The 24,293-nt window shown below is 39.5% G+C and overlaps 1 protein-coding gene across 5 annotated transcripts in view; it reads right to left on the minus strand.

Moving 5' to 3' along the window:
* The window catches only part of LOC149286021 (FERM domain-containing protein 3-like), a 150,060-nt gene that overhangs the window by 52,146 nt on the left and 73,621 nt on the right, over positions 1–24,293 (minus strand). For 3 of the 5 annotated variants that reach the window (XM_089494511.1, XM_089494509.1, XM_089494510.1), the window contains exons 2-3: positions 23,816–23,920; positions 9,538–9,580 (exon numbers count right to left, since the gene is read on the minus strand). In XM_089494511.1, the coding sequence (XP_089350637.1) occupies positions 9,538–9,580; positions 23,816–23,920 (148 nt within the window). Of the gene's footprint in view, positions 1–9,507; positions 9,581–23,815; positions 23,921–24,293 lie in introns of those variants that run through there. The other 2 variants (XM_089494512.1, XM_089494513.1) reach the window with 2 other exon arrangements.

Raw genomic sequence — 24,293 nt, forward strand, 5'->3', positions numbered from 1 at the left:
ACACAACACTTTCATATATGTATTGCACATATACAGATATGTGCATATGTGCATATGTGGATCAACAATAGTTCAAAAACCAGATATCTGAGCTACCGTGTGACAAAAAGCACTGATGAAGCAGTAGTACTCCAGCTACATTTTACATTGTTATATTGAATTTCATATTTTAAGTCCTGGTGCATTATGAAAAATGCCTTATTTTAATCATCATTATTGAACTGTTACTATTTTCACTGTAACCAGCTGGAAGCAAATCACTTCTCCTTCTCACACTACAGGAAAAAGAACCTGTATATAAATGGCCCATCTAACTAACCCACTGGTTTTCTACCTAATCAAAAATATTTAAATACATAATACTTCTTACTGCCTCTTCTATATAATTATGTCAGATTTATTCCATTGAACATCTCATGGTAGCAGCTTTATTTATATTTGGCATGTGGTTGTGTATGTGCACATGCACACAGAAACACACATTTTCTGATGCCATACCTATCTGCCCACCTACATTTTTATCAGTTCTATTCCAAATACTCTTTATCAATGAGGGAACATTCTATTCTACTCTACACAATTATCTCTTGATTCTGAATTTTTTTTTCCTTCACTGGATAATAACAAAGCTGGGGAAAGTTACTTTTTGGAGACTCCAGTTCTCACAGCATGGTCATGTTGGCTGGGAGATATGGAAGAGTTGTCATCCTCAGGATAAGAGCTACCAATGTTCCATGTGAGAATGGCTCCTGAGAAGAAACAGTGTCATGCTTGGCAAAACAACTGTGCCTAAAGCGTTTACTAATGAAGAACAGCCCATAAGTAACTTGGCAGAGGCTCTTACAACTGCACAGATGGATGCCTGCAAGCCTTCAAAGCAAGCACATCCTGAAGCTATAGACATATGTCATATTCCCACTTCACCTCTTCAAAGAAGGTGTAATACCCTGGATATTATTTCTTATCTACAAAATGAAATATCATTATCAGGAAGTTTAGAGTGAGAATCTGAAGTTTAAAAAGTGTGGCTCTCCAGAAGCTGAGAGACTACAGTTTTCAAATAAAATAATCAGTTGTGGGATAGTGAAAGTTACATACCAGCAACATATTCCTAAAGTTTTCAATTTCTCTTTCATACATATCAAATTTGTGCTTCCTGGCTTCTTTTCTTTTGTATCACCAGGAGACAATGATGAGACAGCCATTTCAAGTATTATCTCAATACAATGGACTCTATGTGGAATAACAAAGCTGAGGAGATCATCTGTAGCACACCTCCAGCAAACAGCCATGTTCTATATACAGGAGAGGCCGGTTCAAAACAGAAGTCTTCACTTCCCTGTCGCCGGGCCCCTGGCCCCGTCGGGGGGAAAAGGTGGTCCCATGGGTTCCATAATGAATGGTCAGGAAACTGATGGATGCTGCAAGTAACTTTAATGAACACAAATAGAGGCCTGAGGGCAACACAACTTCGGCAGTTTAATGCACTGCCAACCAAACAATCTAAAGTCCTTTCAATAGACGGCACAAACAAATTAAAGTCCTCTCAGGCTACCTGGCCGCCTGACCTTCTCCCGTCCGCAATGGCGGTCTACGGGATTTCAATATCCAAGTTGTCAAGGGTGGCGCTGGATTTGGGATGAGGACGTCCACGGGCTCCTCGGACTACGGGCCAACACTGGCCCCTGATATCCCACAGCAACCGAGGATCAGGGTGAATCTCGGGCCGGGCTTGGTAGGGCTCCAGGTCATTAGCTGTGGGGTGAGGGCCCAGTGGCAGCCACCAGTTCTCGCCCCCCCCCGGACGCGTCTCACCTCTCCCATCAGGACCGGCGCGTTGGCCTCTAAAGTGGTGCCTGTTAATCTCGGCCGCGAAGGCGTCCCACACACAAGCCTCCACTTCCGCCTCGTATCCAGTCGGACCTGACTCCTGCCCTCGTTGGCTCCCCTGGCTCTGCTTTCCATCCTCCCCCCTGCCTCCAGCACCTCCCCTTTTCTACCCCCTAGCCCTGCCTTCTCCTCGGCCTCCGCCCCCGACACAGCTGTTTCCCCTTCCACCGGCCCACTTTTTCCCCTCCGGTCGTCCTCTGGGTCCTCCAAGGCGTCGTCCTCTATGGCGGGATCCCAACCCAACTGCTCACCCTCTTCTACCCTCTGACATTCCCATTTACTGCAAGTGAAAACCTGTTGCTTTTGCTTCTCTGTACTTTCACTATTCACCTAATGTAGAGTGCTGATGGCACTGATGACATAGTATGGCATAAATCACATTGGAGCATGTGCACATGAAGGTCCCGCTAATATTGTGGGTTATGCCATTAGGTCTTGTGATAACATTTTCTGGATAAATGTGCAGGTCAAGTTAGCATCTTGGTTTGTGGCAAGGAAGAGCTTTGCAATGTGTAAGCCAATTGCCCCCAACAAGCCAGGTACTCATTTTAGCAACCTTGAAAGGATGCAAGGCTGAGTTGACTCTGAGCCCCTCATTGGTAGTGAACTCACAACCTTGTGGTTTGTGAGTGAGTTGCTGCAGTACAGGCATTTGACCACTGCGACACCAGGGCTCTTTCACTGTACTACCAGGACTCTTTGAGAGAGAGTAATGCCTGCATCACTCCCTAAAATCCATCTGACCTGATGGGAGAATATGGAAGCCTATTCTTTTTCAGCATTTGTGATATCAGTGTATAAATGTTCATGAAGCAAAAAGAGTGAAGGACATTTTTTTTCTTTTTTTAAAATATGAATATAATATAATATAATAAAAGTAAAAAGGTAAAAGGTAAAGGCTTCTCCTTCGACATGATTGTCTTGTCATGTCCGACTGTAGAGGGCTGTGCTCATCTCTGTTACTAAGCTGAAGAGCCAACGTTTTCAAAGATGACTCCATGGTCATGTGGCCAGCATATCTGCATGGAATGCTATTACCTTCCCACCTATGTGGTACCTATTTATCTACTTGCACTTTTACATGCTTTCCAATTGCTAAGTTGGCAGAAACTGGGACAAGTGATGCAAGCTCACTCCATTACACAGCACTTGGGTCTTGAACTGCCAACCTTGTGATAATCAGAGTCAGCATCTTAACTGCTATGCCATCATGTCCCTATAATAAAAGCAGTGCTATGCATAAATATGTTAAGGAAAAAGCAGCATGGGATATATGGTGAAAGAAATAAAACATGTATGTGAGAGTCAGGGTGACTCAGCAGAAGCAATTAGGAGCCACACAGGTGTAAAAGGTAATGGAATTAACAAGTCCTAAATGCCAAGGACAGAAATGTAAAGTGGATAATTGAACACACCTGAGAATTGTTAAGTGGTCAAGCCCGAGATGATGAAATCATTAATTGTGGGTTGAACCAAGAAAACCAATGAGAATGGTGTACATGCCCACTGGGTGGAAACAGACAACAGTGGGTGGTATTTTGCAATGACTATAATAATGGCTATGAATCCCAATGTATTTTGTGGGTGGTAGTAGTGGGTAGTAGTGAGGAGTATTGGAGTTGTGTTGGATAGTTTGGAGCTGTATATAGTAGAATAAAGTAGATCTTTTATATAAGACTACTGAGTTGTCTGGTGTCTTGAGTGAAGATACAAGAGCCAGCTGGATCCTGAAGAAGTGTGAAGACTTCTGTGGAAGCAAGAGTGAGAGGGCTTGGAGAGTTTGTCAGGGTCTTCAGCCTATTCTCTGTAACTCTGCTGCTTTAGAGCAAAGCTTTAACCACTGGCCAAAACTGGTCAGCGCCGGTGCGTAACAAGGTGGTGAGTTCGAGCCAGAGGTGAAGAGCAACAACTCCCATCATCCCTGACAAAATAACCTATAGAATTCATTACAACCAGATTGCTGAGCACCAGCATTTTAAAAAAAAAATTAGAAAAAAAATCATGCAAGACTTATCTAGTAATAACTATGTACTAAGAAAGCTCTTCACACTTGTTGTTGTCAGGTGCTAGACTGTGGTTCCCAAGCTTCATTCCTCCAGCTGTTTTTGATTTTAACACCCAGAATCCCTGGTTAGCTTGATTAACAGTCAGGAATTCTCAAAGCTGATGTGAAAAAAATCTGGAAGACCAAAATTTGGGAATCAGTGTGCTAGAATAAGGTTGGGGAATATCTCTCAAACAAAAGATCAAGTTCAGTCCTCGGGAGCTTCATTCCAGCGATAGGTACAGCCAAAGGAAAAAGAGTGAGAACAAAACTAATAGTATATTTTAGCATGAAACTCTTACTGCCACTTATCATAGCCATCCCAAACTTTTAGCTCATAGTTTCCAAGGAAAGAGGGTGTGGTATTCTGCTGAGACCCAGTAAGCCATACTGGAACTTGAGGAGGCCCAGATTCAGCTTCATGACATGAGGTATCCCACTTTTTTGTTAGAGATTAACAGAACTGGACATCATAGTCTAACTTTCCGTGTGACACCATGTCTTTCCAAAATCAAAGGTAATACAGACTTGTATGTGTGTAGGTCAATTTCAAATGTTAAAATTAATATTGATAGGTCAGTGGCACAATCTGAAGAGATGCTTACTTAGAAATATTCAGAATGCCTGCGAAGGATTAAACCTACTTAGCCGTGTTCAAGCATTAACAGACAAGTCCTACACCTGAGTACCTCACTAACCCAGTCAGCCCAGCCCACTAGCCCTCAAAAATCTCATCTTTTCCAAAATATATTGTGCAAAATATATATCAAATTCCTGAACAAAATTTGGACCAATATTTCTTTGTGGCATGTCGACAGTAGTAGGTCAATCGTATTTTTCATGTTTTTTGGACTAAGCTGATAAATCTATAATTGGTACACACTATTTGGAATGGGCTTAAGTTATTAAACATATGAAGCTCCACCTTCTCCAGGTGTAAAATGAGAACATATAAGACAGCCAATGAGAGAATGGTCACAACATAAACAGAAAAACACATGTGTGCTCTCTCATTCTAAGACTCTCCCTCCTTCCCTTTCTTTCCTAACAAATTCACATTGCATTCTAGTATGGAAACACAATAAGCTCTTTCAGTGTTGCAGTCTAATACAGCACTATTGCATAAGAACATGAAGGGAAAAGCAAACATATTAGTGACTCTTAAGTGGGGGAGGGGGACCACCACTGGGCACATTAACTACATATACACAAACTATGCAACAGCCCTATTGTTTAGCAGTCATTCAAAGAACTAAAAGTGAAAGCTGTAACGGGGTATGTGTGATAAGATGTCATATTATAAAAGTATTCACATGCAAACGGAAGCATGAATAATCAAGTTTATTGTAGCTGTGAGGCCTCCCTTTTAGAATGGCCTTTAATCTGACAGACAAGGCCCAGCTGGTACACCGAAGGGCCCAAGGCTTTGTCAGGTTTTCCCATCATCTCAAGTACAGCTCTTTTTGTTAAGCTGGATTCATCATCATAATCATTTTAAAGGATTTTACACACCATGCATTGCACTCAGTGCAGCATCTTTAAAGGGATGCTAATAATTCACTGGCTTGCGCACAACAATATTCAAGAGACAAAAGAACAGCAGAGATAAAAACTCCCTCTAAGATACCATACACAAACTGTCAACTGTAGAGAATCCAGCATGCGAGAATACTTCATAGTAGAGAGCCAGTTTCTCTATATGTCCAACAGATATGCCACCAAAAAGGAAAAGAAGCTGATCCAGGACAAAATCAGAACCAATTTCACTTAGCCTCTTCACATTTAAAAGATAAACAAAGCAGTGTTGTTAACAACAAAGGAAGACTTCCATCAGGTGTTTCTGAAGTAAACAAATGGACCTCGTTGCATGCTCATCCTCCTATATCTTTTCCATCTCTGCTCCTCAAATGAGGAGCAGAAAGTTGATGAGACAGCTTTAGAGGGATACCCTGTCTAAGGACCATTTGACCAGCAATTTGCTCCTTTTAGAAGAGTTGTGTACAGAGTCAACATGACAATAAAGGATGTAGAGAAAATGTATCTGGAAACAAAATGAATAAACAACGCAAGTCTATATAGCACAAGAAAGAAAGAAAAAGCACTTGGTATTTCAGAATTCTTTAGTCTCAGAAGAAGGTAGATATCAAGTGAGGAAGCAAGTGTGGGTGGATGGGCAGGTGGATATTTATGAATTATTTACTGCCACAAGATGTAGCGGCCCACCAAAACATATGTACAACTCCTGCTTCCACTTACTCTTGCAAAACCTACTTACTTGGGCACAAAGTAGGCCTGGCTGAAACTCTCCACAGCTTTTGCTTTTCCAAAAATGTGAGTGCAAGAGGCTGAAGTCTAGACTATGATGGGAGGCGGGTAGGAGAAGGGCATATTGTATATTCTTCATTCTGTTTTCCCTCTGAAAAGTACATCTACAGGACTGCACCCACCAGTCTTTCAAACTGGACCAAACAGGAACTTTCACAGGGGCATTTTTCAGCAATGCAGTTAGACTCTCAGCTGCTTTTTGTAAAAGAAAAATCCACTGGAAATTGCAGCTAGTTTGACCTTTAGAAATGCTATCCTATCATAATGCAGAAAAAAATATCTGGGAGTGCACAGATTTCATATCAATAGAAATGAAAATTAAATCAACAATCAAGTAAGAGATGCAAATTTTTTTTCAAAAAATAATTTCCTTTTTGTTTATATACATCTGACTATATCTAAACTCAAATTTTCAGCAACAGTCACTCATGTTGAGTATTTTAGGTCACTCTCTATGAGTATAATTCACTCCCCAAACCTGATTTTTTAATGTGTGTAGCACTCATATACTAGCTGTGACTGTATTCCAAATGGTTTTTAATTCATTCATGCGGTGGAGGTCCTAGATACTTGAGAAGAGCTCACAAAAAGCTTCTTTTTAAATATATATTTTCAAGAATCTCCTAGCCGTTATGATTTTATTTCTATGAGTTTTAGTCTTAAAAAGCAACTTGTCCAAGCTGCTTGGAAAGTGCAGGGGAAAGTTGCTGTACACAATGACTTTGTAATTGTTCTTATGGTCCCAGAGCCAGTATGGTATAGTGGGTTGAATGCTGGACTGACCTTGAGAGATCAAAAATACTGTATAGTCCCTGTTTAACCATAAAAACATGTGACTTTGGGTAAGTCACACACTCTGTCTTAGAGGAAGGCAAAATCCAGGAACAGACATATATAAGCAGGCTGTGTGTAAAAATGTAAATAGAAACGTGAAACTTTGTGGGTGTGGAGATGAGGGGTCAAGTTCAGTTTTAAGAATGGCCATTGGGAGACAAGCAAGAGGAAGAGGAAGGCTGTTTAAATCCAAAGTAAGTAGATTACCATATGAATGACTATTGGTTCCCAAAACACATTCCAAGTTTTGTGTTGCTTGTGCACACACAGCCTGCTTACTGGACTTTGCATTCCATCCCATACTTCTAAGGAAGTAGACTCAGGTCTAGAAAAGCTCAGGCTACCAACTTCTTTTTTTCAGTTAGTCTCAAAGGTGCTACAAGATCCCTTTGCATAGCATGGTGTTGTTGACTGGTGAGAGGAAGAAACAAATTTAAAAGGTTTTTCCCTCCCCCCTCCCCCCCATGCTAGACTATGGTAGAAATTCATAACCCTGGACAGGTAACTGAATTGAGATCTTGTTTGAGCAGCCTTCTTTACCTCCGATTTAGGGTAGACCCTCCAAAATAATAAAAAATCCATTGAGCAAGTGTAACGCCATCTTGAAAGCAGCTTGTACTTTTGCCCCACTTTCCCAGAACCTTTCTAGACTATTTTTTTTAGACTGTAAGCCTGAGGGCAGGGAAATGTCTAATTAACTATCTGTAAACCGCTCTGAGAGCCTTTGTGGCTGAAGAGCAGGGTATAAATACAGTAAATAAATACATAAATAAATCTTGAGATGAGCACATTGAGTTAAGCAGAAGGCAGCTGTGAGAAAAAATCTGCTGTACTGTACTTGAATGTTGCAAAAGCTCCCTAGCTAGCTGATTCCAGGAGGCTAGTTTTACAGACCCTCATTGTTCCTAAAATGCAACATTTCTTGATTGTAACCCTGTATTCTTTCTGCTGACCAAAGACTGATTTTATCCATGCTAATTGTCAATCAACTTCTTTCTTTGCTTCCGCGTGGCTGATCCCCATGAACTCATACTGACCTATCACAAGATTTTCTGGGGCTGAGAGTGTAAGACTTGCGGTCACCCAGTGGGTTTCCATACTACATCTCACTGGCTCTCTGGGCTTACTCTATAAACCTGATGAAGCTTGGCAGTCTCTCTTCAGAGATGCTTATACAGTAAGCCCCATTAAAAAAAGGCCACCACTGCTCTGATTCAAATCAGGTTTCCCCATGTTCCTGCTGAATGCCGCTTGAGCTGAAAAAGGTGAGGAAGGAGGGAGGGCTGCCTTTCTTTTACCCATTTATATTCCTTTCCCTATCTGTATTTGTATATGTATAGGCATATTATGATCAGCAATGCCATTTACATAAACACACCCCAACTGTGGGAATGTCAACAGAAAAATTCCTCTCCTCTTTAGTTCTTCCTAAGTAGGTTCCCTTTAAGCATGTTTAAAAGGAGAGGAAAAGATTTGCCTGACTTTTATGTTTGATTTATCCATGGCCACAGCAAAATCCATACTTTTGGCCCCAAAACCTGCCCTCAACTTAGTTCAAATATAATTAGACATTGTTTATCCTTTAGAACAGCAAATGCTCTGAATAAACCTTTGAATGGTTGGCATCAATTAAATATATGAGTATGTAGGAGAAACAACAGGATTCCTCACAGTCCCCAGTCTGTTCTATTACCTGTACACACACACATACATTCACTCCTGATGCTCAAACTATTTCTCTAATGAAGAATCTCTGGGAAAAGTAAGGGGCAAGCTCAAAGGGAATCATGCACAGCTATCCAGATGTTGCAAGACTGCAACTCCCAATATTCCTCACTACTGGTTTTGCTGGCAAGGTCTGTTGGGAGTAGCAGTCCAACAAAATCTGGAAGGCTGCAGGAATTCCATCCCTGCTTTAGGAGGAAACTGCTTTGCCCTCTACCATCTACCAAGTAAATAGAAGAAGCCAATTTAATCAACCCAGGCTCCTAAACTAGAGTAGGTAACATGTGGCCTTCCTTATATTGTTGGACTAAAACTTCCATCTACCCTGGACAATATAATCAAGGACTGAGATGAAAGAAGTTTTAGTTCAACATATTTCCCATCCTTGCCCTTAACCAGCTATAAAAGAACACATGCTAGTAATTAATCCTCATATAATGTATATCTGATTTCTTCAATTCAGGACGAGTCTCCAAGCACTATATATCAGAGACAGGACAATGAGCAGTAAAGATGAGGTGAAATTTTGTCAGTTTTCACTCTGTCATGAAAAGCAGAGCTTTCAGCAACACTGGACCTTTTATTTAAAAAGTAAGCAGTCTATAAAGAGAAGAAAAAACACTGTTTTGGAGGAAAGGATTGGAAACATGGTACTATACATGGAGTGACAGCATTTTAAAATAGCATACCAGATTATGAAGTGGGTTTTCAACACTTACATTTCATTTGCTTGAAGATAGCTTTGTTGGGCTCAAGCCAATGCTGAAAAAGAAAGGCAGAGACCAGTTGTTAAAAGAACATCACTTCTGTACAATCACAAGGTCATAATAAACTGGCAATCTATTTTTTTCATACCAGCTTTGATTTCCACTTGCTTTGTGTCAACAGCTTCAAAGAGATGCTGAGACTTGTGTAAGCAGAGTGGAAAAAAACATCTGATTGTGAAGGACATAGATGATGAGACTGTAGAATGCACTACTGGTATATTTAACTTAGTTCAAAGCCTCAATAGTGAGGAAAGGAATATATTTGGTTTCCAAAAATATATACAGCTTCCTTAATAACAATAACACTGCCATCCTCTATGTGTCTATTCCAAAGGAAGCTTCATAGATAAAATATCTCAGATAAAGAGACAACTTTGACACCATCATTATAGTAGAAGTTGATAATGGGATATCTAGTGACTGTGAGTAGGATTACACTGGATCAGTTTCAGTTGCTGAGCACCACTCAATTTGGACAAGCAGCTAGAGTGAGTAAGGAAGACAACTTGTCCTTTCCAGCCCTGTTCTGGTCATCCAGGGAGGAGATGCAATTAGATCTGTTAAATATATTATTAATGCATCTCTCAGGAAGAGACCTTTTCCATCTTGTTTAAAGGAAACACTGGTGTAACCGCTTCTTTAAAAGCCCTCCTTGGACTTTTACAACTATATACCAGTATCAATTCTTCCTTTTCTGGGCAGGTTGATCAAGAGGGAAGTTGCCTTACAACTTCAGGTAGTTTTGGATGATACACATTTCCTAGACCAATTTTCAAACCACCTCCAGAGAGGGATATGGAGTTGAGATCACAATGGTCACCTTAGAGGATGATCTTTCCATAAGCATTGGCAGGGGAGGAGTGTGTCCCTGCTGTGCTTTTGAACTTCTCAGGGGCATTCAATACCATTGACCATGGTATTCTTTTGCAACATTCTTAAGGTTTGAGAATCACAGGCACTGTGCTTCAGTGGTTCCAGCCCTATTTCTCAGGCAGGTTCCAGTGGTACTGGAGCTGTTACATGGCATACTACAAAGCACAATTTTATCTCCAATGCTCTTTAACAGCAACATGAAACCAATGGGAGAGATCATCTAGTGGCATGGAATAGGGTGCTATCAGTATGCTGATGACACCCAAGTGTACTTCTTTATGTCTTTAATAATAGCAGCTAATAAGGACAGTAGTCTCCTCTGAATAAATGCCTGGAGGAAGCAATGGGTTGGATAAGGGGGAAAAACTGAAACCGAATCCAGACAGGATGGTGGGGCTTACTGTCAAGGGTCCTAACCTGGGTTTTGAGGTATGTCATCCAATCCTGGATGGGGTTATGCTCTCCATGAAAGACTGCACTCTGAGCTTGGAAGTGCTCCTTGATCCATTATGCAAAATGTCAGTTCAGATAGATATGAAGACCAGGAGTGCCTGTTTTCAGATTTTGCTGCTAAACCAACTGTGCCCCTTCTTAGAATTTGAGGACTTAAAGACGGTAGTGCACATGCTGGTAGCCTCAAGGCTGAGCTTCTGCAATGTGCTGTACTTTAGGCTACCTCTGGATTAAGTTTGGAAGCTTCAGTTAGTTAAAAAAAAGGAAGCCAGATTGGTTACTGGTACATCTAAGTGACCATTTTACACCAATATTAAAAATCAAACCACTGGCTAACAATTAGCTTCTGGGGAAAATATATAGTGTTGGTTGAAAACCCTACATGGTTTGGGTCCAAGTTATATTCTCATATAATCCATTTTGTACATTCAGGTCATCTGGGAGACATCTGCCCAGATGACATTTTCTTTGGCTATCCTCAGACTGTGGAATGACCTGCCAGAAAAGATCCATCAGCTTAAGAGGCTGTCTGTATTTAAAGTATTTAGTTATTGGTTTTACATGCTCTTTTAACTGATGTTATGTTGTTGAGTTATTTGTTGTTTTTCCCTGCCTCAATCCACAGGGAAAAGCAGGCAAGATGTTTGTTTGTTTGTTTGTTTGTTTGTTTATTTATTTTTCCCAATTATTTCAATTGCAGTGTATAAGTGTGTATATGACTGAAGCCTAAAATGACCAAAGTTCCTTTGCAAAATTATACTAGAAATAATTCATACCTCTAGATAAAAGCTTGGAAAATTATTTGCTGATTACAACTCCCAGAGTTCCTCTGCTACATATTATTTATGTAAATTATTAACTTCTCATCTTAGCTTTTCCCCTAAAAAAACTTCAGAGGTAAGGTTTTTCAGCTTTGCCTGTCCCAAGATATAAACATCCCCCTCTCAACAATTTCTGAGGTAAGGTTAGACTGAGAGGGAGTATGTTATCTCTACAAACTGCTTTTAATAATAAATTTTATAGCAGAAAGAGCTGATGAGGAAAAAGGCATGCTGACATATAAGTACTGCTTTTGTATATGGTCAGTAAAATACGCACTCTGATTCTTTTTTCCTCTGTAAGCAAAATATGTTCACAATTAAAAGTACCATCTAAGCGAAGAAGCACCTGTCAGAGATAGCGCTGTCCAAGCTTTCCTAAGTGCAATTACTTAGCTTTTTCCCCAGACCTGAATAATATTCTTTTTAACTCATTCCATGCTAGACTATATACTACCCAAAAGTAAGAGAAAAAGGGAATAGAAAATACTACAGAAATGGGAAAGATAACAGGAAAAGTATGCTTTTCCCCTTTAGTTTTGGTGCCTTTTCCCACTATAAAAGTTTCAAATAAGAGCAATTAAGAGCATTTCCCCCCAAAAAAGGAACAAAATTTTTCACTTTTATCTAAAAAGGTAAATGTAGCATTTTTCCAAAAATATTTAAAATATATTTCTATGTTGGCTTTTTGTATTCATCTAGCACTATTTTCTACTAACTGTGAACTTCCCAGCTTTAGGGAGCTTGTAAATAATTCATAATAATGAATTACTTTAAAATGAACAGATAAATATTCCTTTCTGAAGATCTGGAAACTTCCAGCGTGACACCTGAAGAGGCCTACATTGCAAGCTTGATATCTTAACAATTAACAAAGGCCACACAATCACAACTATTCAATATGCATTGTACGTCATGAGCAAATCCCACATGAATGTGAATACAGGGTCATTTTGTCATGATCTACATACATAATGATTGGTGATGATGATATTGATAATGATGATTATTTTTATCACCCAAGGACCTCAAAAGAGCATTAATAAGGTTTATTTCTCATCCATTTTATCCTCATAATTGTAGGAATATCTGTTTAGGGCACCATAGTTGCTGCATTTTCCAGACAAAGGGAACAAAGCGACGAACCTCTTGAAGAAAGAGGAAGTGACCTCAACAGATAAGAAGGAAGGACTACCTAAGCTAAAGATAGATTCAGAGAGGAGAAACAAAGAGAAGGTGTTACCTAGACACCTTTCTCACTAATCACTTTACACAAGCATTGATGCCTCTTCATTCCTAACAATAACTCTGTAAGGTTAATGAGGAGAAAAAAATTGCAGCACTATGCTTTGCCTGAATCCACTGGGTTGGGCAAGAGTACACCCTCTCTTTTTCTCTCCCCACTGTTGAGTTAACTGAGTGCAAACTACTTGTAGTTTGAACTTAGGCAGGTTACAGACCACCCTCAAGCGGCCATTTTCCCGCCGCCGCCATTCACTGCGGAGGGAAGCCCCAGTGGCCAGACCGCGAGGCTTCCTGGCACAGCGAAAAAGGAGTGCTGAAATGGCACTCCTTTTCAAAACGCAGAAGTGGTGCCGCGAGGGGCAAAGCGCGCCCTCGCGGCATCACTTCCGCCGCGACACGTCTGGATGCTATGCGTCCAAGACGTCAAAATGGAGGCGCCCATGTGGATGGGCGCTGCCATTTACGACACGCTCCGCGTGTACTACGGAAAAGGGCCGTGAGGAAGGTAAGACCCTTCCTAACCCTAATACGGCCCTTCCTAACCCTAGTACGCACAGAGCACATACTTTATGGCGGTCTGTAACCCGCCTTAGTTTGCATCAACTGAAGCAAGCTGATTATAAAGAGGGGAAATGCAAGGAGGAGAGAAAAACAGGGACGTTTTAAAAGCAGCTGAAACAGTGAGAGGACAGAGGACTCCATCAGGACTATCGTTGGGGCAATGCTGTTAGTGCACTATGCTGGTGTGTGTGGTGCAGGCACTGTGGCAAGGAAGGAAGGAAGGCAGGCATTAGAGAAATAGGCTGTACAGAGCTGATGGATTTTGTCTGCCTTCCCTCACCACTGCTGTGCAACCCTGGAAAAAGTGCAGCCAGTAGTATAGTGCACCAGTAACGGTTCCAATCAGTGTCTGTTTTTATTTCAAAACTGATATAAATTAACAACAAAAAAAAATGGAATTAACAGAGAGGCAAATCAAATTATTACAATTAGATTTCATTCTAGCATCAAATTAAAAATAGAAAATGAGTCCCTGGCAAGAATCAAAGGATGCTATATAAAAGCAACCTGTTTCTCAGTTTAGATATTTCTCTCTCACTGATTTGCAAGTGTCATTTTTTACATTGTGGTTCAATTATTTAATCACAATGTTTTATGCTGGATCGGAAGAAAGTGCATAGCATACCTGCATTTATTTGTACCATTTTCAATATTTCTGAAGATGTCAAGTTGAGAACATTTGGAGACTCTTTTATGACTAAGGCAATGTGACCTCTGTATCTTCTTTTAATAGGATAGAATTGCACCTGCAGCAGAGTATCCCATGGCTTGCTGTGTTCTGAACTGTAATGCTTCTAATTTTCTAAGCATTAATCCCTGATCAGCATTTTAATATTCCTGAGTAGCCACTGATCAGGACAGGTGCCTTCTTATTTACTCACAATGCTGAGTAGACCAGTTTTGTTATGCATACCTTCATAAGAAAGAGCCTCAAAGATGAAAAGGTTATTTCAGCTTTAAAAAAACATTCTTTTTTTAAATGTGATTTATTTAAAATTATTGACTAGTATGCAGCAAGACATTTATTTACATGAGCAATTTATCATCTAAATTCATTTTATTTTGAGACTGTAAGCAGAAGTTGTCAGTTTGAACAAATTCTCAAAGTTCTCTTGCACAATTCTGATGGGTTTGGGGAGGTCCAGAAAATTAGCATCATCCCCTAATCAAAGACTAGCCCAGACTTTGTAATAAGAGCAAATTATAGGGACATTTTCCTGCTTGCTTACAGAAAATTTAGACCCCATCAGCATGTATGGGAAGATGGGAGTTATATCCCTGATGTGATGAACTATGGGTTTAATCTTGAAATCTCACCTGTCATTCCACTATTTATTCAGCAAGACTGGACATAATTTTTCAGAGCTTTTTAGTCTTTTTGAGAATTTACAATCTCAGATAATTTTGTCTTATCTGCAGAGTTGGTTGCCTGACTCATTAGCCATGGCTTCCTAAATCTCTTTGGTATTACCTCCTCCCCACCAAGAAAAAAGTCCAGATCTTCTGTTTCTTTACACAATAAATATTATTTGTTCAATCATATCTTCTCATTTATAAATTATTTATAAAAGGACCCACCCCATGTTCCTTAACTAGCATTTTTCCTTTATACAGTATTTTGACAAACAGGCTACAGTGGTTACAATCATGGACTAGGACTTGAGAGAACTAGGTTCCAATCCCTGTTTGGCCTCTTCACCAAACTATTACTTGTTCACCAAATCACCACAGACGGTTCCACAGCTATGATCTTACAGATAATTCCTCCATGTGATTACAGAGCTTAGAAGAAAAGTCTACATTAGCAACAAGTACAACTTTCCCCCCCCTAAACCCGACAGCCACACCAGTGGGGGGTATAACTGGTAAAATGGTAGCTAAGAAAGAAAGGAGTTACTGTATTTATTCGAATGTAAGTCGGAAAATGTATCCCTAAAAACTGACTCTTTAATGCTGGGCCAATTTATATACTGATCAATACAGTAATACTGCATAGAAAGGTCCTGATAGAAGCACTGCCCTGATGCCCCACTCTCCCTGTCTCAGCAGTGATTTCTGAAAGAGCTGCTGCGGGAGGAGTGTGTGGGTGGGTGAAAGAGGTGATTAACCCTCTGAATCCAATGTGAAAACCTTCTCCCCCAATCCTCCTTCTCCTCAGGATCTCTCTGCCCAACAAAACTCATTTCCTTCTGTTTCCTCTCCTTCTCAATCCAATATGAAAACTTTCTCCCTGCATCCTCCTCCTTCTCTTCAGGATCTCTCTGCCCAACAAACCTTATTTCCCTCCACTTCTCTTCCCTTCTCAACCCAATATTATTACCTTCTCCTACAGGACCAGGGAAGTGGTAGTCAGGAGAGGACCAGAGATGGAGAAGGAGGGAAGGAAGTGGTGTTTTCCTCTTTAGATCTTTTGTTACATGTCTCTAAGTTTTACTGGGGTCAAATCAAAAGCCATGATTTTGGTCCTAAAACCCTCCCTCAATGTATGAGGCTGATTTGTACACAAGGCAGATTCCAATAAATATCATTCCACAAGTACAAAAGGGTGAGAAGGAGTTAGAGAGAGAGAGAGAGAGAGAGAGAGAGAGAGAGAGAGAGAGCAAGAGCATAGCTAGCCAGCCATTATTTTCGTGCAACACGCAGCTGAACTATTGTGGTATAATCTGTATAAAACTGCAGATTTTAGCATATGTTTTATGTTAAGCAATTTTCTATTTTCAGCTGGTAATCCTTTTACATGGTGATGCTGCCATTTTCCCCTTCTCTTGTCATAATATTTATTTTTCTCAAAATTCCATATCCTTTCCTAATCTTTTTTCCTTCCCCTTCTGAGAGTGATGATGAGGGAGGAGGAGGAGGAGGAAAAGCAACAACAACAGATACCAAATAGGCATACTAAACCAAAACTCAAGTGCAGAGAGGACCTCAGTTTTCAAGCGAAATAAACACTAGAGTAGACAGCAGCTGAAAATAACTCAGGTATATAATTGTTTATTTGCATATGTTAGTATTCTCCAAATAGCCTGTACTATTCAGCAAGTCACATATTCTCAGCTCTCAGAAAACCCTGTGTTAGGTTTGCCTTTGAGCTGACTTAAGTCAGAAATGCCTTCTACACAAACACACACAACAACAGCATAGAAAAAAGGTGCTATGTGGTATATGGTATCAGTCAGACACACATATATAAATTATAAATGGAATGGTATGGCCTTCCTTTTTTGTTTTATTTTCAAAGGCACTAGCTGTACAACTATTTTAAATTGCCAGATTATTGCCATGATGAGTGGTGTCTTTTGATATTAAATTATTTTGAACTGTTTTTGCTAAAACATCAGATCATGAGGGAAATGTTTGTCAGAAGCCAGCTCATTATTTGTCCCATGCATATTTATGCCAAAAAATTCCTAATCCTAATAGGAGCCCTGGTGGCGCAGTGGTTAAATGCCTGTACTGCAGCCATTCACTCAAAACCACAAGGTTGCGAGTTCAAGACCAGCAAAAGGGCCCAAGCTCGACTCAGGCTTGCATCCTTCCGAGGTCACTAAAATGAGTACCCAGACTGTTGGGGGCAAATTAGCTTACTTGCTAATTAGCTTACTTGCTGTTCACCGCTATGATCTTTGGAATAGCGGTATATAAATAAAACAAATTATTATTATTATTATTAATAACACTCTGGAATACTTATTTTTGTACTACTGCTCTCATAATCCCCCCATGCAATGGTGCCTGGTACCTTTCCTCACCATACACCCCAATCTTTGTTCCAAACTTTAAAGGAGTTGTCCAAGGTGCTGAACTTCATCCCCCAAAAGGTTAAACTCTCTGGATCACCTACAATAAAATCTAGAATGCATTTGCTCCATCTCTGATACTGATGCCATCATAAGCCACTGCCCCAATGGCAATGCTGGGTGGGAGATTCTGGGATTTGTAGTCCAAACAATAGCTTTTCACAACTCCAAGCCTATCCTGTTTCACTTGCATGAATGATACTTTGTTATGGGAGAAAATGCTTTGGGATCAAAGTCTTTGCACGCATTAAGTACAAGAGCATTTTTAAAAGCTTCAAAATGATATTGGTCCTGTTGATCTCATGCTGTCAGAATGACTGCAACTGTAAAGCTCTATAGAAAAGTCTTTACATGCAACAGCCCTTCTCTCTTTCTTTCTAAATTAGCAAATATACAACAAACCAGCACTCATGCTTCTCTATTGATGTGGGAATTGGGAAAGTATGCTGAAATATTAGCCTTCTTTCCATGTAAAATGTGCCCTAAACTGCCTTGAAATGATGTACTAAAGAAGGAAGGAGATCCCAGCATACCAATTTACATTCATCACAACAGATTTGCCACTTGATGGGAGATAAATATGAAAAGCCTTGTTTCTTACTAACAGACATACTTGACACAATCTTAGCATTACTTAGAGGAAATGTTTCTAACACAATCAGTGCTGTGCTGTGCCTTTCCAACAGAACACACACACACACACAATACATGTGGATTACTGCTGAATATATTAAAGTGTTCAGAGCAATGGTTAATTCTCAGTCTTTTCCTAGTACAAATATGCAATGTTATGTGAAATCATCTGGGTTATTGAAATACACAAGCAATGCTTTGTAGCACCTTAAAGTCTAACAAACATATTGCACATGACTAGAGACCACTACCAGCTTATGCATTTAATGAAATGGGTTGTTGTCCACAAAGGCTAATGCCATGATAAATACATTAACCTAGAGGAACAATTTTAAAAATAATAGTCTTGTGACTTGTTAAAGATGTGGTCTTACTGAAAATTATTTACATTTTTGGTTTCATCCACACTGATAACCAATGTGGTAAATGGATGGCTCAAGGAAATAAATTATAGAGGAAAATGGAGCAGGGGAACCTCATACCTAGCAACCTAGCTCACCATTTAAGGGCCTGTCCGCATGGGCCAAAGTGCCTGTTTCCCTCCATTCTGACAGTGTCCTGTTCAGACAACACACAGATCAAACCTTGGTTCTGGTGCCAACAGTCTGGATGACATCTGGCTTATTCAGAACCAGAACCAGTGTTTAACACCCTTAACATGAATTTTAAAAACCTACTTCTTACCCTGGGTCTTCTAGGAAGATCTGGATCCCTCTGTTCCCATGTGGGGCAGCTGTCTGCATCAACATCCCGCTGAGCTGACCAGCATTTCTGCCGCTATCAGCAGTTTCTTGCCCTGAGGTCAGAATGGGGTACCCAGTCATATGTTCATCACTGGGCACTTGTTCTAAGCTCAGAAGTGAGTGACCTGAGGTGGCAGTGAATGCACTATGAGGTTCAGTGGGATGCCCATGCTGACAGCCTCCCCAGTGCATGAATGAAGGATTAAGGGGAGGTTGGGGCAGCCAAGACAGAACCTTCACATATACAAGCTGTAAGTCTTTTTGCTTGAAGACAGAGAGACATAGGTTGCAGGGCAGGAAGCCTAAGAAAGGAAGAAACAGAACAGACGAGTATGCTCAGTGGATGTTATTAATGGGAAACCAAGGAAGAGGGGGAAATGGGATGGAACATCCTGGGAAAAGAGCATGACTGGCCGGAACTCTCAAGAGCACTCAGTGTCACAAAACTTTTTGGCATGTCACACTTTTAACAGTCATCTATCTATCTATCTATCTATCTATCTATCTATCTAATCAAATGAAATGAGGCAATCTAGATGTAGTGCTTATATGGGAATCTAACTCAAGAGCCTACTGCTGCTGTCAAAGTTTTAATAGATATAAAAGCTTCAAGGAGTGCATGCTGAATCTGAACAACTTTCCACAAACAGTTTCTAAGTTCACATTAAATTAACTTGAAAGGATTACTGATCTATTTGTTCCCATTTGGTACCATGATTATTGTTTTCAGAGTGTAAGTAACAGAGTTTACTTACAGATGTGATTTGGCTTAGATTGCTTGTGGACATGTGTCTGTGCTCCAATAATCAAGCCACTCTTCTGAAATCAATGACAGAGCTTAAAGTACAGTGTCTGTGGATTTTAGCCCCGGGCTGCATGCTGCAAACAGTGCCCATGATGGAATCTGAATCAGTTATTAGCAGAATTGTGAACTGCTGGAGAATGGACAGTAGTGCACATTGAAGAGCAAGCTGTCACTGTTACTGAAAATAAGATCTCATTCCTAATGCACATTGGAGTGCCTAACTGGAAGCTGTATCTGTGCCAAAAAAAAGTATGTTTTGGCACAAAGTTCCCATTCCCATATTGTTGCTTCTTTCATGTGGAGTATACAGACCATCTACATTTTATGCACATTACAGTAATACACATTTTTTCTGGTTTGATAGTGGGGAGGGGGGAAAATGAGCAGGTGATTTTTTTTTTAACATATCCTTTCAGTGCACCCTATATAGCATGTAAAACTTGCTCCTATCCCAGGCAGTTGTGCAACAGCAGCTATAAAATAATGCTATGTAAGAAAAGTATGCTAAAATTCAAAAAGCTCTGCTTGGCTCCAAAAGTAAGTATATCTGCCCTCTACATCTTCTAGTTGATGTAAAATTAAACTAATGTTTAGAAGATGATAAGATATTTCATGGATATTAGGATATTGCTGTAGTAGCAATATTCTGGATCTCATTCTCTTCTCCTTTCCTGCAGCTGCACTCCTGAGGTAAAGAAAATTTTCTGCATTTGCTAAACCAGTGGATGCTGCTCCTTTGGTGGACGGGATGAGAGCAGTTGCCATTGCCAACAAAAACAAACATAGCATTGGCAGATAGTCTGATACCAAGCTTATGCTCCGAGCCATGGCTATTAGCACTCTGGCCACAATGGGATTAACCTCCTGGGCTCTAGCAACATTTATATAGGGAAACTGAGAAATTCTGACAGACAACAATGTAAAAAGATAAATATTGCCATTGTCATGCAAACATTCCTGAAAGATAATCATATTGAACCAACTGAGTGCTAGTTCTTCCATCTGAGGCCCTTGACTATTCTGCAATTCAGCAAGGAACTAATGCACTCATAAACATGATGAGTCCTTTAATATGGCCAATAAATCTCAGCTTGAGCCACATGGTTCTGGAAGTACAAACATCTGCACAGATGGCAATTAAGAAAATTCAGCTGTGTGCAAAACCCAAGTACCACAACTTAGAGATGTTAATAAGAGGGGAAACAAGAAAGTTCTGAAGTAGCAAAACATTTTACTAGTCTCAGGAGGATACACACACACACACACACACACACGTATCTCAAAAATATCTAAATTATTTTATTTGCTAAACATCCTAGGAATACCACTGTATCACTGTACTAATTATACAGAAACAACAGGCTTGTTGTCTTTGCTATGCAACATACGTAAGACAAACTTCATGTATTATTTAAAATGGAGGGTTTTTTTGGCTTATGGAACCATTAAACAGTTTGAAAAGCATTTTTTAATTGTCTCCTGTTCTTAACATTTTTCCCCCTCACAATCTCTCCAGCCTCTCCCTGTTGCATTCCAGATGTGTTGAATTACAACTCTCCTCAACCCCAGCTAATTGTAGCCCTGCCCACCTGGAGAACACTGGGTTACAGAAAGTTTAAACCTTTATAACTTATGGTTGTTTTTTTTCAGTAAAAGGAAAGTGCTAATTCTATGAAGCAGTTACAATCATGTAATATTCAACATGTAATGGGAAATGTAGCTTATCATACATGTAGAATCAAGTGGTAAACCAATATGAAGCACCACTGGAAAAACAGTAGAGTTTCTAATTCAGTAAAGAGAAATTGCTTCCACGTAATAACTATGAGGATTTGCTATGATTTTGGATGCACAAATGAAAAGAGGAAAAAAAAGAAGGAATTTCTTTAAAGTGGCTTTTAGAAAACTATAAATGTGATATTTTTTATACTCAAACCTGAGATAGAAAAGAAAAGTAACTTATCTATTCTGTAAAATTTGAAATCTTAAGTAAATTTTCCAATTCCACCCAAATTCTATAATATACAATAATAATCATTCAGTTAGAATGCAATACATGGACACTATCCTTAGTTCTTAAACATGGATATTATGGAGCACAGATGCTATTCTTAATCCCACCTAAAAACATATTTTTCTCCACCCAGCCACTTTTTGTTTGACTGTCATTTATTGAAGTCAATGGCAAACACTTTTTATGGTCACGAAGTCTACACTGCAGTAAGTGTGTACAGTATTTCCTTGTCTGGAAAAGTTTATAGTGTTTTAGATTGAAAAGAACTTTGAAAGCGTTTCCAATTTTCCATTGATTACAAATTGAAGACTGTCAACAGCCACTTTCCAGCAAGACTGCAAATCTTTCTCATACTGTAATTTATTTGCATTTTCCCCATTACACTTGCAAGCTCATGAGCTGCCATTTCTATTTTGTCTCATCAAGGTTTAGAGCTCTCAAGCAAAAAGCTGAGCTGAGCTGAGTGATTTGGGTTGAAGAAAACCAGATCCGGGAAAGCAAATTAATAATAATAATTAATTTGTTTTATTTATATACCGCTATTCTAAAGATCATAGCGGTGAACAGCAAGTAAGCTAATTAGCAAGTAAGCTAATTTGCCCCCAACAGTCTGGGTATTCATTTTAGTGACCTCGGAAGGATGCAAGCCTGAGTCGAGCTTGGGCCCTTTTGCTGGTCTTGAACTCGCAACCTTGTGGTTTTGAGTGAATGGCTGCAGTACAGGCATTTAACCACTGCGCCACCAGGGCTCCAAACAAATTAAGAAGTCAGTTAGGTTACAACAAGGCAAGTCACATTAAGCCAAGTTATGTTAAGTCAAGGTCAGTCAAGTAAGACATACCTCAGTCACAAAGCTGAAGTAAATCAAGGTAATAACAAAACAAGTCAAAGTAAGTCACTGGTTCTGCTGAGCACGGATCACAACTCTGGACAGCTCCCAACATACCCAAGCGCAAAACAAGGGAAAGCTGTCTCAGTGCAAAACTGGAATCATCTGAAGCATTAAGAAAGTTGGCAAGAAAAAGGAAACGTTTATAAAAGGGGACTTGCCAGTTCTGCAGCATCAGGCTCCCAATGATCAAGGAACTAGGAGGCAATCAGCCTGAGAGTTTGAGAATGAAAGAAGAGCAATATCCTACAACCAGGAAGCTATGGACGGTTATGTCAAAGACATAAGGGAAAATGGCATGTGATTTGTCCACCTCTAATCTGCTATGGAGCAATTATGGGATCCAGATGAAGGGAACAGGACCATTTCATGGAACACATCAAGTCATTTCAGGCCCACTTTTATAAACCAATAGGACTAAGTCAAAATAAAAACATGAATACCTCCACAAGAGTCATTGCAATTTTGGAAAATGGATTAATCAAATGGTATAGTTTGTCTTGAGGTTGGGGTGCACTTTATAGTAGTGTTGAAAAGATCTGTGTATGTTGGTTTTATTTTTAAGGTTATTTATGGATTTTTAAAATATATATTTTTTAAAAAAATGAAAATGAAAATGTGGTGCAGCCATACAATGTTAACTCTTTCTACACATAATTCTTGTATAGTTAATTTTGAAATCATTATCGTTCAAAGGATATTCCAAATACTACTTTGTTTGTTTAGAGTTTCTGATGCATTTTAAATTTCAATGCATAATTGTTTTAACTTTTTCAATTGTTTAATTGGTTTTCAAATTTTATGTTTGTACATTTTAATGCTTTTGTATTTTTATAAAAATTGTATTGTTTTAAAGTTGCTTTGTGCCACCTTGAATCCCTACACTGAGAGAAAGGTGGGATATAAGTAAATAACAACAACAACTTTGGCCGCCATATTAAAACTACACTAGGAAAACCCTAGAATTAGACTCCTAGGAGGTCCATTGACATACTTACTCTATGTCTCTCCCAATATTATGAAAAAACCAGGGTCACATTATTACTTGTTGATCTGAAAATGGATTTTCTACAGCTGTTGATGTCCTAGTCTTGCTATAAAAATACTGAGAGAGCAGCAGGGGAGAGAAACAGCTATGTCACACATTACAGCCACCACAGGGATGCAGATCCCCATGGTAACCATAAGCTCAGAGAATGGCAGGGTCCTAACCATCCCACTCAGGAGAACTCTTCCGCTTGTCGTAATAAATTAGTAACTGCTTATCTACAGCACTAGTGCTGAAGTGAAAAATCAGATGGAAAGGGAGAAGAAAGTCCTCATTTTGATAAATGACTGAACAGAACAGTTTTACAGTCCTGACAGCAGTTAAAAATAAATTATAAGGGAGTATACGTACCCGCTGCTTTTCAGGATCCACATAGCGAATACCAAAGTAGTCTTTTTCCAGTAAACTGTAGTGATTGCAAACATGATCTATGAGAAATTGGCCTTTGGTCTCTCTCTGAAAAGAAAAAAAAATGCAGGATATATAGTAAATCTGTATATTCATTTTACATGCATTCTGTTTGTTTACTATAGTACACAATTCTTAAAATTTTAACAATATCTACTATACACTCATTTTGTTGACTCATAAAAATATTTAGTTAAAAATATACTTTTTGATTTCAAGAAATACCACCTCCTTTTACAATTGCCTATGTGATATTTTGGGTAGGTACAGAATTTAGCAATGGCATGCTAACTTTCCAATTGTTTCCATTTTTACAGCCTACCAAAAGGGAGATTGATAAAATAAAATAAAATGTTGAAAACAAGGTGAATTTGGAAAGTGTAGGTAAAATTATTAGCACTTGCTCCCTCAACACCATGCC

Source organism: Sceloporus occidentalis, unplaced genomic scaffold, assembly GCF_023333645.1.
Source record: "Sceloporus occidentalis isolate IW3139 unplaced genomic scaffold, rSceOcc1.0.p SCAF_73, whole genome shotgun sequence".
Taxonomy (NCBI): Eukaryota; Metazoa; Chordata; class Lepidosauria; order Squamata; family Phrynosomatidae; genus Sceloporus; species Sceloporus occidentalis.